The 14,247-nt window shown below is 56.7% G+C and overlaps 1 protein-coding gene and 1 long non-coding RNA gene across 3 annotated transcripts; one reads left to right on the forward strand and one right to left on the reverse strand.

Moving 5' to 3' along the window:
• Window positions 1-388: 388 nt before the first annotated feature.
• Window positions 389-12,706, forward strand: SLC27A5 (solute carrier family 27 member 5). 2 transcript variants are annotated; one of them, XM_002721897.6, is made up of 10 exons: window positions 389-1,097; window positions 1,445-1,654; window positions 1,981-2,139; window positions 9,777-9,901; window positions 10,681-10,875; window positions 10,964-11,054; window positions 11,612-11,810; window positions 11,963-12,060; window positions 12,197-12,327; window positions 12,399-12,706. In XM_002721897.6, the coding sequence occupies exons 1-10, from the start codon at window positions 410-412 to the stop codon at window positions 12,573-12,575; spliced, it is 2,073 nt and encodes a 690-aa protein (XP_002721943.6). In that variant the 5' UTR covers window positions 389-409; the 3' UTR covers window positions 12,576-12,706. The 2 variants fall into 2 exon arrangements, with proteins under 2 accessions (XP_002721943.6, XP_008247251.3); XM_008249029.5 differs by having other exon boundaries at window positions 12,404-12,706.
• LOC138846746 (uncharacterized) lies at window positions 12,670-13,342 on the reverse strand. The gene is made up of 2 exons (XR_011384288.2): window positions 13,086-13,342; window positions 12,670-12,973 (listed from the first exon to the last, which is right to left on the reverse strand). It is a non-coding gene; the product is annotated as an uncharacterized LOC138846746 (long non-coding RNA).
• Between the last annotated feature and the right edge of the window lie 905 nt (window positions 13,343-14,247).

Raw genomic sequence — 14,247 nt, forward strand, 5'->3', positions numbered from 1 at the left:
GCGGTGCCTGCGGCCAGGACGACCTTGTCCTGTTGCTTTCCTGTTGGACTTGCTGGAACATCTCTAAAGTCGGTCTCTCAAGTTCCTGTACAGAACGGGCACGGTTGGAGGCAGTTGCCAGCCCTGGGAGGGGGGACTGGGCGAACAGGACAGCAGGCAGGCTGGTGGTGGTGCCCAAGGAGGAGAAAGACCTCTGGAGAAAGACAGGGCTGATAAGGAAGATAAACAGCAAAACAGGAGAAGAGCTGGGGGCAGAGTTCTAGACCAGGAGACCGGAGCAGCCACTGCCAGCCGAGCCTGAGCCACCGCCTCCAGGGCGGGGTGGATGGGCTGGACATTGCGGCCAGGAGCCCTGGACAGAGATAAGCCTGTGAATTTGCAGCCATTTGTCCAGAAGAGAGCTGGGGCTATGGGTGGAAGACAGCAGCTCGCCTCTCTACTGCTGCTGTTATTTCTGCTGGGGGGCCTGGGGCAGCCCTTGTGGCCAGCAGCAATGGCTCTGGCCCTACGCTGGCTCCTGGGGGACCCCACGTGCTGCGTACTGCTTGGTCTGGCTGTGCTGGCACAACCCTGGCTCAGCCCCTGGATGCCCCACTGGCTGAGCCTTGCAGCTGCGGCCCTCATGCTGACCGTGCTACCCTCACGGCCGCCCCCGGGCCTGCGCTGGCTGCCCACAGACATCGCCTACTTTGTCAGGCTCATCCACCTGGGACTGAAGATCAAGAGACGCTTGAATCGACAGCCTCCTGACACCTTGGTGGATGCCTTTGAGCGGCAAGCACGAGCGCAGCCTGGCCACACATCTTTGGTTTGGACGGGTCCTGGGGCCTGCTCTGTCACCTTCAAGGAGCTGGATGCCAGGGCCTGCCAGGCAGCGTGGGCTCTGAAGGCTCAGCTGGGCAGCCATGGTGGCCCAACTCCTGGGGAGCCTGTTGCCCTCCTGGTGCTGACCTCCCACGCCATCCCTGCTCTGAGTTTGTATCTGGGGCTGACCAAGCTGGGCTGCCCAGTAGCCTGGATCAACCCACATGGCCGTGGTGCCCCCCTGGTGCATGCTGTGCTGACTTCGGGGGCCAGGGTGCTGCTGGTGGACCCAGGTAAGGGCCCCTGGGCCAGCAGAGGATGGAAGTGAACGGGGCAAGGGATGGACTGCAGGACAGGAGTCCGGGGTGGGGGTGGGGGCTGGGCAGAGCCTTTTGCTCCCACTCATCCACCACCACAAGCGATTAGACTTGAAACGTAACGGGAAAGTAGTACTGAGGTCACCAGTCTCTCAGTCTTCTCCCCTCACCTGGGCTGTTTCAATCCTTCTTTGAGAGAATATGCGCAAGTTTGTCTCTGCTAGCTACTCCTCTGCCCTAGCTCTGGGTCAGCGCCACCCCCCCCCCAGCCCCGTGACCAGGGTGCACCTTGCCTCAGTTTCCTCTCTACCCCATTCCTGCAGACCTCCAGGAGAGCCTGCAGGAAGTCCTTCCCAAGCTGCAGGAGGAGAACATCTGCTGCTTCTACCTTAGCCACAGCTCCCCCACACCGGGGGTGGGGGCTCTGGGAGCTGCCCTGGACACTGCGCCCTCCAGCCCAGTGCCTGCTGACCTACGTGCTGGGGTCACATGGAAAAGCCCTGCTATGTTCATCTACACCTCAGGGACCACTGGTAAGGGTTCCAGCAGCCCCAGCCCCAGCCTTTGAACTCTCACCCCGACCTAACTCCAGCCTTGTCCTGTGCTTCAAATGACCTCTGAAACCCACACTGCCCTCTGACTGACAACGTGACTTGAGTGACCAGTGCCAGAACCCTGCCTCTGCCCAGTGAGCAGCTACTGAAACCCTTCCTGACCTTTGGTGTTGACCTGTTACTTTCCATCTGCATCTGGCCTCTGAACCCAATCGCAGATCCCCATGCTTGACGGCCCTCGGACACTCACTCTCCCCTCTGTGCAATCCCCTTACCCTCTCAGCTCCCATTCTGTCATCCCTCAGGGCTCCCAAAGCCGGCCATCCTCACGCAGGAGAAGGTCTTGCAGATGAGCAAAATGCTGTCTTTGTGTGGGGCCAGAGCTGACGATGTCATCTACGTAGTCCTGCCTCTGTACCACACGATGGGGCTTGTCCTTGGGGTCCTCGGCTGCTTAGAGCTTGGTAAGCTATTCTCCGGGAATCCTTTCAATTGGGACCACTACAGCAGGTGGCCAAGGTGATGCTGCAACACAACCCCAACGCTCGTTGGAGGAGTTGCTACAGAACCCAGAACGGGGTCCGCTTGCCCAGCTCACAGAAAGCCAATCGTGGACATCAGGCTGGTGGAAGAAAGAGCGGAGCTGGGAAGTTACTGATGAATTCCCAGCCTCTCCAAGAGTTAAGGCTGTGAGTCTTATAGTCCGGAGTTGAGATGCACCCTGCATGATCAGCTCATGTGTGGGTCTCAGGGTGGTCCTCAGTGTGTGGCCTTCCTTGATGGGTCAGTGTTTAGGGGACAGCATGTTTCTTTCAGAATAGTAAAAGGTAGGTTCCTGTCTGTCTGGGTATCCCTTTATTTGATCAAGTCTTGCAGTTCCTAGAAATATCTCAATTCAAGTATAACATGGGGGGTGTTAGCAATAGGGGTGACAAGTAGATTTCAAGTCTGTGATTGGGAGTTCTGCCTGTGGGTTCCTGCTGCTCTCAGAACTGAGGTCAGCCCTGAGGCGTTGACTGTGTTAGCCTTAGGGGAAACTGTGCTGTTTCCTTGACTTAATGAGTTTCGCTTTCCAGAGGACTTTCAAATAAAAACTGCCAGGTAAGGAAAAGATACTGAGACCCAGTAAGTCTATGTCAAAGGCTACTAGGGCTGGGGAATGGTGACAGTAATAACACCCCATAAATTACCCAGCACACTGGGGTTCACTTAACATTTTTTTTAGAATTTATTTGAAAGGCAGAGAAAGAAAGGGAGAGAGGGAGAAAAGGAGAGAAGGGAGGAGGGGGGAATGAATCTCCCAACTGTTGGTTCATTCCAACAGTCAGAGTAAGGCCAGACTGAAACTATGAGCCAGGAACTCCATCCAGGTCTCCTGTGCAGGTGGCAGGGGCCCAGCTACTTACTGGATCATACTGCCTTCCCAAGAGCATTAGCAGAAGCTAAACTGAAAGTAGAGCAGCCAGAACTTGAGCCAGGAACTCAGCCTGGTCTCCCACTTGGTCGGCAGGGACCCAAGTACTTGAGCACTCAGAACGAACATTAGCAGAAAACTGGAATGGAGAGCAGAGCCCAGACTTGAAGCTAGGCAATCTGAAATGGGACGCAGGCATCCCAACAATGGTTTAAATGTTCTGCCAAGTGCCTACCCCTGGGATCTAATCTTTGATAAGGGACTGACAGCAGCGATTCCCAGGCCTGGATGAGAGCTGACAGGAGCATCCAGGGAGGCAGTGAGGAGGCAGGGCCAGATTGGTGGCACGGCCCAAGCAGGAGCTGATGAGGGAATGCTCACCATGCACTCCTTGAGGCTGTCTGCCTTGACACCTGACTCAGAATTCAGCCTGGTGGCCATTGTTGTGGTGCAATGGGTATCTCCAGAGACCCTGCTCTTAAACACAATGAGGAGCCGGCGCCGCGGCTCACTAGGCTAATCCTCCACCTTGCGGCGCCGGCACACCGGGTTCTAGTCCCGGTCGGGGCGCCGGATTCTGTCCCGGTTGCCCCTCTTCCAGGCCAGCTCTCTGCTGTGGCCAGGGAGTGCAGTGGAGGATGGCCCAGGTGCTTGGGCCCTGCACCCCATGGGAGACCAGGAAAAGCACCTGGCTCCTGGCTCCTGCCATCGGATCAGCGCGGTGCACCGGCCGCAGCGCGCCGACCGCGGCGGCCATTGGAGGGTGAACCAACGGCAAAGGAAGACCTTTCTCTCTGTCTCTGTCTCTCACTGTCCACTCTGCCTGTCAAAAAAAAAAAAAAAAAAAAAAAAAACACAATGAGGAGAGGCCAAGGTCAAGTTTGAATACGGAGTGCCTGGGACTGAGTCCAGCTTCTTGCTGATGTGCACCCTGGCGATACTAATGGCAGAAATGGTAATGGCTCAAGTACTTGGGTCTTTGTTGCCCATATGGGAGACCCAGATGGAGTTCCTGGTTGTTCTGTTTGTTTGTTTTTAATTTGAAAGGCAGAGTTACAGAGAGAGAGAGAGAGAGAGAGAGAGGAAGACAGAGGTCATCCATCCACTGGTTCACTCCCTAAATGGCCACAAGGGCTGGGACAAGCCCAAGCCAGGCGCCAGGAGCTTCTTCCTGCTCTCCCATGTGGCTGCAGGGGCCCAAGCACTTAGGCCATCTCCCACTGCTTTCCCAGGCACATCAGCAGAGAGCTGGATTGAAGTGAAGCAGCTGGGACTCCAATCGTCATATGGGATGCCAGCACTGCTGGCGGCAGCTTAACCCACTTTGCCATAGCGCTGGCCCCAGTTCCTGGCTCTTGGCTTTAGCCTGGCCCGGCTCCTGGTGTTGCAGGCACAATGGAGGACCCCAGGTGGAGGTTTCTTTGATATGGAGCTTGGCCATTTGTAGTTGTGTATTCCTTCTTTAGCTGAGGTGTAAGGTCTGCCATTCCAGTCATTTCCTTGCAGTTGGCTCCTGAAATTGTTAGGCAAACATTATTCTCCTGTTTGAACAGACATCTGGATGGCTCACAAGATTAGTCATGGGATAAATCACAGATTAGTAGTTTTAGTTGAAATATGAAAAGAGGGGCCAGCGCTGTGGCGTAGCAGGGGAAGCTGTCGCTGCACTGCCAGCATCCCACAGGGGTGTCGGTTCAAGTCCCAGCTGCTCCTCTTCCGATCCAACTCTCTGCTATGGCCTGGAAAAGCAGTAGAAATGGCCCAAGCCCTTGGGCCCCTGCACCCATGTGGGAGACTCAGAAGAAGCTCCTGGCTCCTGGCTTTGGATAGGCGCAGCTCCAGCTGTTGCAGTCAGTTGGGAATTGAACTGTTACTGGAGAATGCTAAGGTTCTTGTCTTCGTGCAGGAAAGAATTCAGGTGTGAGATAGAGAGTAGTGGAAAGCAACACAGCAAGGTTTATTAGGGAAGGGACATCTCTAAGAACAGACGGGCACCTCTCCAGACAGGACCTGGGAGAGAGTGCCCAGTCACTCGGACAGGGAGAGCAGGGTTACATGGTTGAGTGGAGAGAATGCACCTGGGCAGGCCAGGCGCATGGCTCAGCAGAGAGGCAGAGGGCTGAGCACGCAGTCTGGTTGAGGCTGGGGGTTTTGCCTCCCCACCTCTGTTCCTCCTAGAACAAAGGACTTCTTGGATATAAATAGAAAAATTCCTATCTGAGTTTTCCCCCTGAAGTTATCAGACAGGGGAAGCCTGGCTGGCACCGCCCTGGTTAGAGGAAGGATGGGCAGGACCCCCTGGAGGATCAAGATCTGAGCAGGATATTTGAAGTGCAGATACTGGGCTGCACCTGGAAGATTATCAGGCAGAAGGGACGGGGACCCTCACCTGGCAGGTTATCGGGTAGAAGGGGCAGGGCAGGATGTAGATACTGGGCTGCCCTGGAAGGTTATTGGGATGACTTTGAGATGCATATGCTGGACATAGATGTCTCCTTAGGCCTTTGTCACACATATAAGCTCATATCTGACTTCCTACTTAACAGAACCAGCAGATGGAAGACCTTTCTGTCTCTCTGCTTCTCCTTCTCCCGCTGTGTAACTGACTTTCAAATAAATAAATAAATAATCTTTTTTAAAAATGTGAAAAGAAAGGGAAGATACATTTATTTATTTATTTTGACAGGCAGAGTTAGACAGTGAGAGAGACAGTGTTGGTTCACCCCCAAATGGCCGCTGCGCTGGCGCAGTGCTGATCTGAAGCCAGGAGCCAGGTGCCTCTTCCTGGTCTCCCATGCAGGTGCAGGGCCCAAGCACTTGGGCCATCCTCCACTGCCCTCCCGGGCCACAGCAGAGAGCTGGACTGGAAGAGGAGCAACTGGGACAGAATCTGGCACCCATATGGGATGTTGGTGCCATAGGCGGAGGATTAGCCTAGGGTGCCGGGCCCAATACATTTGTTACCTTACAGTTTCAACAGATGTTACCATGTTGCCGGTTTATTACATAGGCATTCCCTTCTTTCTGTATTATTTCAGAGCAAATCCTAGAAATAGGTTTTTTTGACTGTAAATATTGCAGTATGTACCTCTAACATATAAGGACAAGAAAGCTGTAACTGCAATGATTATCACACCAGACAAAATTAACAGTAACTCTAAGATCATTTGATACCCAGTTCATGTTCCAATTACCCCACTGTCTTTTTGTAAAGCCTCCACATTCTCTTTGTTATCAGGTCTCTGCTCCTTTTCCCCTTGCATTTTTGGTTAGATTGGAAATTCCTCATAGAGGCCAGCGCAGTGGCTCAACAGGCTAATCCTCCACCTTGCAGCACCAGCACACTGGGTTCTAGTCTGGGTCGGGGCACCGGATTCTGTCCCGGTTGCCCCTCTTCCAGGCCAGCTCTCTGCTGTGGCCAGGGAGTGCAGTGGAGGATGGCCCAAGTGCTTGGGCCCTGCACCCCATGGGAGACCAGAAGAAGCACCTGGCTCCTGGCTTCGGATCAGCGCAATGCGCCTGCTGCAGTGCACCAGCCACGGCAGCCATTGGAGGGTGAACCAACAGCAAAAGGAAGACCTTTCTCTCTGTCTCTCTCTCTCACTGTCCATTCTGCCTGTCAAAAATAAATAAATAAATAAATAAAATAAAGGAAATTCCTCATAGAGGTGTTGTCAGATTCAGTTTCTACTGTTCTTGGGAAGAACTCTGTGTTCACAGAGAGGCTATGTTGATTAGGGAAGCTTCCCATTGACCTTCCTCCTATTGGTCTGAGCAGCTCTTTTTTTTTTTTTTTTTTTTTTTTTAGATTTTATTTATTTATTTATTTATTTGAAAGAGTTACAGCGAGAGGTAGAGCCAGAGAGAGAGGTCTTCCATTCTTCTGGTTTACTCCCCAAATAACCACAATGGCCAGAGCTGAGCTGATCCCAAGCCAGGAGCCAGGAACTTCCTCCGGGTCTCCCACGTGGGTGCAGGGGCTGAAGGAGTTGGGCCATCCCCCACTGCTCTTCCAGGCCACAGTAGAGAGCTGGATCGGAAGATGAGTAGCCAGGACTCAAACTGGTGCAAACATGGGATGCTGGCGCTGCAGGCTGGGGCTTTAACCCATGTGTCACAGTGCCAGCTGGGCAGCTCTTGAAGATCTTCCCCAGTGAAGGAAATGTCTCCACAGAGATCAGAAACAAAGCAGACACTTTCAAGGACCTAGGGCTCATTTCCACATGGAGGGCATTACATGTTATCTCCTCACCAAAAGCAGACACAGCATCAAAGGGAACGCCTACTTGTTGCCTCACCAAGCACATGTGCAGATGTTGCTTTGGGTGCAGGGATACTGACATTTAAGTTGGCAGGTTTTTTTTTTTGTTTGTTTGTTTTTTTTTGACAGGCAGAGTGGACAGTGAGAGAGAGAGACAGAGAGAAAGGTCTTCCTTTGCCGTTGGTTCACCCTCCAATGGCCGCCGTGGCTGGCACACTGCACTGATCCGATGGCAGGAGCCAGGTACTTATCCTGGTCTCCCATGGGGTGCAGGGCCCAAGCACCTGGGCCATCCTCCACTGCACTCCCTGGCCACAGCAGAGAGCTGGCCTGGAAGAGGGGCAACCGGGACAGAATCCGGCGCCCCGACCGGGACTAGAACCCGGTGTGCCGGCGCCACGGCTCACTAGGTTTTGTTTTGTTTTTGTTTTTGTTTTTTTTTAAAGATTTATTTATTTATTTGAAAGTCAGAGTTACACAAAGAGAGAAGAGGCAGAAAGAGAGAGGTCTTCCATCCGATGGTTCACTCCCCAATTGGCCGCAATGGCCGGAGCTGTGCCGATCTGAAGCCAGGAGCCAGGAGCTTCCTCTGGGTCTCCCACGCGGGTGCAGGCACCCAAGGACTTGGGCCATCTTCCACTGCTTTCCCAGGCCATAGCAGAGAGCTGGATTGGAAGAGAAGCAGCCGGGACTAGAACCGGCGCCCATATGGGATGTCGGCGCTTCAGGGCGTTAACCCACTGAGCCACAGCGCCGGCAGGGTTTTTTAAAAAAAATATTTACTTAAATTTGAGAGAGAGAGAGGTCCACCTTCCATTTGCTGCTTCACTCCTCAAATGGCCACAACAACCAGAGCTGGACCAACAGAAACCAGGAGCCAAGAATGCCATCCTGGTCTCCCACTTGGGTGGCAGGGATCCGAGTACTTGGACCATCTTCTGCTGTCTTCCCTGGCACACAGCAGGGAGTCAGATCAGAAGTAGCCAGGACTCAAACTAGCACTCCAATTTGGGATGCTGGTGTCACAAGCAGGCTTAACACACTGTGTCACAATGCCAGCCCCTGGGCCTTAAATCCCTGTGTCCACCCACCAGTTCTCCCGTCCATCTGTTCACCTAACTTCTCACCCATCTAACCATCCATGCCACCATCCACCCATCCACTAATTCACCTACCCGATCTGTCCACCCACCCACTCACCTTTCCACCCACCTACCCAGATGGGTATTCATTTGTCATACTCAAGAATGTTTAACATTGGCCGGAGCCGCGGCTCACTTAGCTAATCCTCTGCCTGCGGTGCTGGCACCCCGGGTTCTAGTCCTGGTCGGGGCGCCGGATTCTGTCCCGGTTGCCCCTCTTCCAGGCCAGCTCTCTGCTGTGGCCTGGGAGTACAGTGGAGGATGGCCCAGGTCCTTGGGCCCTGCACCCCATGGGAGACCAGGAGGAAGCACCTGGCTCCTGGCTTCAGATTGGAGCAGCGCGCCAGCCGTAGCGGCCATTTAGGGGGTAAACCAATGGAAGGAAGACCTTTCTCTCTGTCTCTCTCTCTGTCTAACTCTGCCTGTCAAAAAAAAAAAAAAAAAAGAATTTTAACATTCACAGTCCTATGGCCGGCACCATGGTGCAGCTGATTGAGCCGCGGCTTGCAGCACTGGCATTCCATATCAAAGTGCTGATATCAGTTCAGCTGCTCCCCTTCTGATCCAGCTTCCTGCGAATGCACCTGAGGAGGCAGCAGAAGACGGCCCAAGTATTCGGGCCTCTGGCACCCATGTGGGAGACCCAGATGGAGTTTCTAGCTCCTGGCACAGATCTGGCTGTTGTGGCCATTTGGGAATGAACCAAAGGATGGAAGATCTTTCTCTCTTTCTGCCTTGAAATAAATACATAAATCTTTTTAAATTGCATCCACGGCTCTTACTCAGCAGAGCTCACTTTGCTACGGCACTGAGCTTTCTGTGTATCCTGCAGACAGGATTTGAACACAGGCCTGACTGTTCTCATCAGGGCCAGGGGCACAGTTCAACATCCCATTGCAGTTGTGTTTGAAGGGCGGAGAGACAGATAGAAATGGGTCGGGGGAGGGAGACGGTGGGAGGGAGGGAGAGAGATCGAGAGAATCGTCCAGCTGCTGTTTTACTCCCCAAATGCAAACAGGCTGAGCCAGGCTGAAGTCAGGAGTCTAGAACTCCACCTTGGCCTCCCAGGTGGGCGGCAGGGGTCCACCTGCCTGAGCCATCATCCGTTGCCTCCCAGTGTGTGCCTTAGCAGGAAGCTGGAATCAGAAGGGGAGCCAGGACTGGAACCCAAGTAGCACCTGAACTGATGTGCTAGGCGCTCTCCCCAGCTTGTGTTTCAATGAGCTGCCTTCTCACAGCCCCGTGGAGGCATAACCTGTGAGCCCCTCCTCTCCTTCCTCCCAGGAGCCACCTGTGTCCTGGCCCCCAAGTTCTCTGCCTCCGCCTTCTGGAATGACTGTCGGCAGCACGGTGTGACAGTGATTCTGTATGTGGGCGAGGTCCTGCGGTACCTGTGCAATGTTCCCCAGGTGAGGGCTGCATGGTGAACACCTCAGGTATGAAATCCCAGGTGACCTAGGTAAAGGTCTCAATTCAAGTTCAGAACCCCAGCAAGGTCCTCCACCCAAGAACCCCAGATAAGGAGTTCCACACAAGCCCTCTATTAGGTTTTCTTTGGTCAGCTGTGTTACTGTGGGCAGGTGACATCTCTCACCCTCAGTGTCCTCTTCTGGAAAACAGGGATAGAAACAGGTACTTTCTGTAGGAGTAACATGAAAACTAACTGAGTTAAATGTACGTAAAGTGACTAGAACAGGGTATGACTCAGGATAGTCACTAGAGCTGAGCTGATCTCGTCTTTATAAAGCAGTGAAGTGCTGTCCCCAGAGAAGGTCCTCGGTATCCCTGCAGGGAGAGCGCCAGGTAAGGCCCTTGGGCAACACCTTAAGGTAGGGCTGCAGGAATCTCCAGGTGCCTTCCAGGAAAAGACCCCCACATAACCCTTCCAGGTCAGGCCTGCAGGCAGCCAGGTCAGAGTTCCAGGTAGCTGTCCCAGTGGAGATGAGGTCTCCTTCTCCCCTAGGTAACTCCCCCGGGCCAGGCGCTTGGGTAGCTTCTGCATGTGGCCCTCCAGCTAAGGACTCTACTGACTGCTCTTACGACCCAAGATCCCTTAGGCGTCTAAGGATCCCTTAGATCTAAGGTAGATCCCTTAGATCCCATAACTCTCCAGGGTAACTCCAAGGTGGGAAAGCCCCTCCTCCTTGAGGGAAGGGCTCTGGTCCTCATCCTTGGGGTGTCCTTGCAGCACCCAGAGGACCGGACACACTCGGTGCGCCTGGCGATAGGCAACGGGCTCCGGGCAGATGTCTGGGAGGCCTTCCAGCAGCGCTTCGGGCCCATTCGGATCTGGGAAGTCTACGGCTCCACAGAGGGCAACGTTGGCTTCATCAACTACCCAGGGCGCTGCGGGGCCTTGGGCAAGATGAGCTGCTTCCTTCGCGTGAGTGGGTGGGCTGCCCGGCTGGCGCCGGTCCTGAGTCTGGGCCCACCGGACCTCTGCCAATGCTCCCCGCCCTCCTCCACTCTAGTTGCTGTTGCCCTTTGAGCTCGTACAGTTTGACACGGAGGCAGAGGAGCCCGTGAGGGACAGTCAGGGATTCTGCATCCCTGTGAGGCCAGGTAGGAGGCCGGGGCACTTCCCTGGGTGTGGGAGGGGTAGAGACCCTCAGTGCACGACAACGGGAGTGGTGACCAATGAGGGTCTCCACAGCCCCCGTCTGGAACCCAGCCCCGGGCCTGTTTGACGGCTCTCTGGCGCCCGTCTCCCAGCGTCTTGACTCTGCCCAGCTCCCCCGCCTCCCCTCTTGCTGTAATCTGCCAGGTCTCTGGGTGTCCACCTGAGTTCTCCCGAACTTTCTGTGGGGTCGCAGCCTCCCAGGGATCAGCCCCTTGTCCTGTATTCGCTTCTCCTGGGACCTGGCAGGGTCTAGCTGTATCCAGCCTTTGTCTGTTCCTCCTCCATTCTTATCCTAGGCTCCTGCTGTCACATTCTCTTCTCCTGCGTTGCTGATTTCTGTCTCCCTGTCCCTGGCTCCCAAGGTCTCCGCCTCTTTCTCTCTGGTTTCGGCCTCTGGCAGGCTGCTGGGTCACCAGCCCACCATGTTGGAAACCTCCAACAGAGGCCTGGCAGGCTCCTGGGGCGCTTGCTCATCATTCATACCCTGCTCCTACTCCAGGGGAAGCGGGGCTGCTGCTGACCCAAGTGCTAGGCCGCAACCCCTTCCTGGGCTACCGCGGACCCCGAAAGCAGTCCGAACAGAAGCTGGTGCGGCGCGTGCGGCGCGAAGGCGACGTCTACTACAACACAGGCGACGTCCTGGCCATGGATGAGGAAGGATTCCTGTACTTCCGCGACCGCCTCGGGGACACCTTCCGGTGCGGGGCGGGGTGTCTCGGGCCGGCCTCGGGCGGGGCTCAGGGCGCTTCCAGACCCTCGCGGGGGCCGGGCTGAAGAGGCGGGGCTGGGTGGCCTGGGTTCCAGGGCGCTCCCGCGGGGGCGTGGCCACCGTCTGGCTCCACCTTCGCAGCTGGAAGGGGGAGAACGTGTCTACCCGGGAGGTGGAGGGCGTGTTGTCCTCGGTGGACTTTCTGCAGGAAGTGAACGTCTATGGCGTGGCTGTGCCAGGTGAGGAGGGTGTGCCCCCTTTTCCGCCTCCGACAGCTGCGTCGGGGAGAGACGCGCCTGCCGCTGGGCCGGGCGGGAAGGGGCGGCTGTGGCGCTGCGAGGTGGGTGAGCCACGAGTGACCGGTGTGCCCCACAGGGTGTGAGGGCAAGGTGGGCATGGCTGCCGTGCAGCTGGCCCCCGGCCGGGCCTTCAGCGGGCAGGAGCTGTACCAGCACGCCCGCACGTGGCTTCCAGCCTACGCCGTCCCCCACTTCATCCGCATCCAGGTGAGCGCGCGGCGGCGCGGGGGGGGCGCGGGGGCGGGGGCGCCGCCTGGGCTGACGTCACTGCCCTGCAGGACAGCCTGGAGATCACCAGCACGTTCAAACTGATGAAGTCTCGGCTGGTGCGTGAAGGCTTCGACGTGGGGGTCATCACTGACCCCCTGTTTATCCTGGACAACCGGGCGCAGGACTTCCGGCCCCTGACGGCAGACACGTACCGGGCTGTGTGCGAGGGAACCTGGAAGCTCTGACCCCGGAGCGCAGGGGCCGCCGCGAATCTGCCCGGGGTCACCGGGCATCCGGCCTGGCCACGTCCCCAGCGGCAGGTAAATGACACTGAGGCCGTTGGCAGCGCGACAATAAACTTGCGTGTGTACACAAACATTGTTTGCCTGCGTGGAGACACGACCGGGGCGCGCGGTCCAGTGCCCCAGGGCGCGCTGTCTCCCTGCCAGGACCTCACCACCGCGAGGGCGTGGCCGTGCGGGTAAGGCCAAGGGCGCCGCAGGAGCTGGCCGGAGAGGAGACTGTGCCTCCACGCGCGTCTCGTGGCCTCGGGGGCGGCTGGGCCGGGGTCGGAAGGTCACGGGGAGACGCCTGGCAGGCGGGGGCCATGGGCGGTCTGCCTCACTTTCCGCCTCCGACAGTTCTGTGGGAGAGGGGTGCGTGTGTTTCTTACTTCCCAGGAGGGGCGCACGGGGGAGGCGTGCCCAGTCGCGCAGCCAGCGAGCGGAGCCGGGCCGGGCACGCGGTTCACTTACGGTCCCCGCACTGCCTCGGGGGCTGACGGCCTCCGCGAGCGTCGTGGCTACAACGCAGGCAGGGGCTTGCGGACGCCCAGCTGGCCGGGAAACGGAGTCTGCAGCAAAGCGGAAACGTAGAAGCGCGCACGGACACCAAGCCTCGGAGCAGTCGGTGCCGGCCCCGGGGACGAAGCGCAGCTCACGGCTTTGCGGGAGCCGCAGCCCAGGAGCGAGCGGGTCCCAAGGCCGCTGGGAACTGTAGTCTGCGCAGACTCGGGCGGAAGTGCCTCCCAATGCATTGTGGGAGTTGTAGTCCGGGACCGAGCTGGTCCCCGCGCCACTGAGAACTGCAGTCTGCGCAGACTCGGGCGGAAGTGCCTCTCAGTGCCTTGAGGGAGCTGTAGTCGACGCGCGAACTGGAAAGTGTAGTTTGAGCCGGCTCAGGAGCGGCAGTACTGCTCTCGTCACCGTGGGAGCCACACACGAGGCAGTGCTCGCAGGCCAGCTGGGCTGCTGTCAGTCCCGCTGTGAGTCTGGTCGCACCACTGGGGACGTGGTGACGATGTCACCCACGGTAGTAGAACCTGGATAGGCCGCGCCCACACAGCCCTCGCCAAGGTCCTCGGGGAGCCGCTGATGCTTGGCTTGGCTTTGGTAGGAACGGAGTCTCAGAGCTGCAACCCCGGGTGGACACTGCCCCTCCAGGTCGCCTGTTTCGAGGTTGGGTCCCACCACGAGCATCTGTTCATCTTCGGTGGCAGCGGTGCCGTGTTGGGCATGCCCCTGTGAGGAAGGCTGCACTCCTATGGTGCCCAGTTTGGCCAGAGAGGCGGTGGCACTGTCAGGCAAAGCCAGCAACTAGGATGTGGGCTAACGGACTCCACTCTGTCAACGAGTTACTTTGGGGGCAGATACTGTGGCTCCTTTGTGGGCTAAGCCACCACTTGGGGTGCCTACAGCCTACTATCAGCATGCCTGGCACTGGGTCTTGCCTCCACTTCCAATCCAGCTTCCTGCTAACGTGCAGCTTGGGAGGCAGATGATGATGGCTCAAACAGTTGGGTACCTGTCACCAACATGAGAGATCTGGATGGAGCTCTGGGCCCAGAACTTTGGTCTGGCCCAACCTGGCTGTTGAGGCATTTGGGTAGTGAGCCATCAGGTAATGGGGGGGGGGGGG

The sequence above is a fragment of the Oryctolagus cuniculus genome, chromosome 18 (genome assembly GCF_051225735.1).
Source record: "Oryctolagus cuniculus isolate XC-2025 breed Fujian yellow rabbit chromosome 18, ASM5122573v1, whole genome shotgun sequence".
Taxonomy (NCBI): domain Eukaryota; kingdom Metazoa; phylum Chordata; class Mammalia; order Lagomorpha; family Leporidae; genus Oryctolagus; species Oryctolagus cuniculus.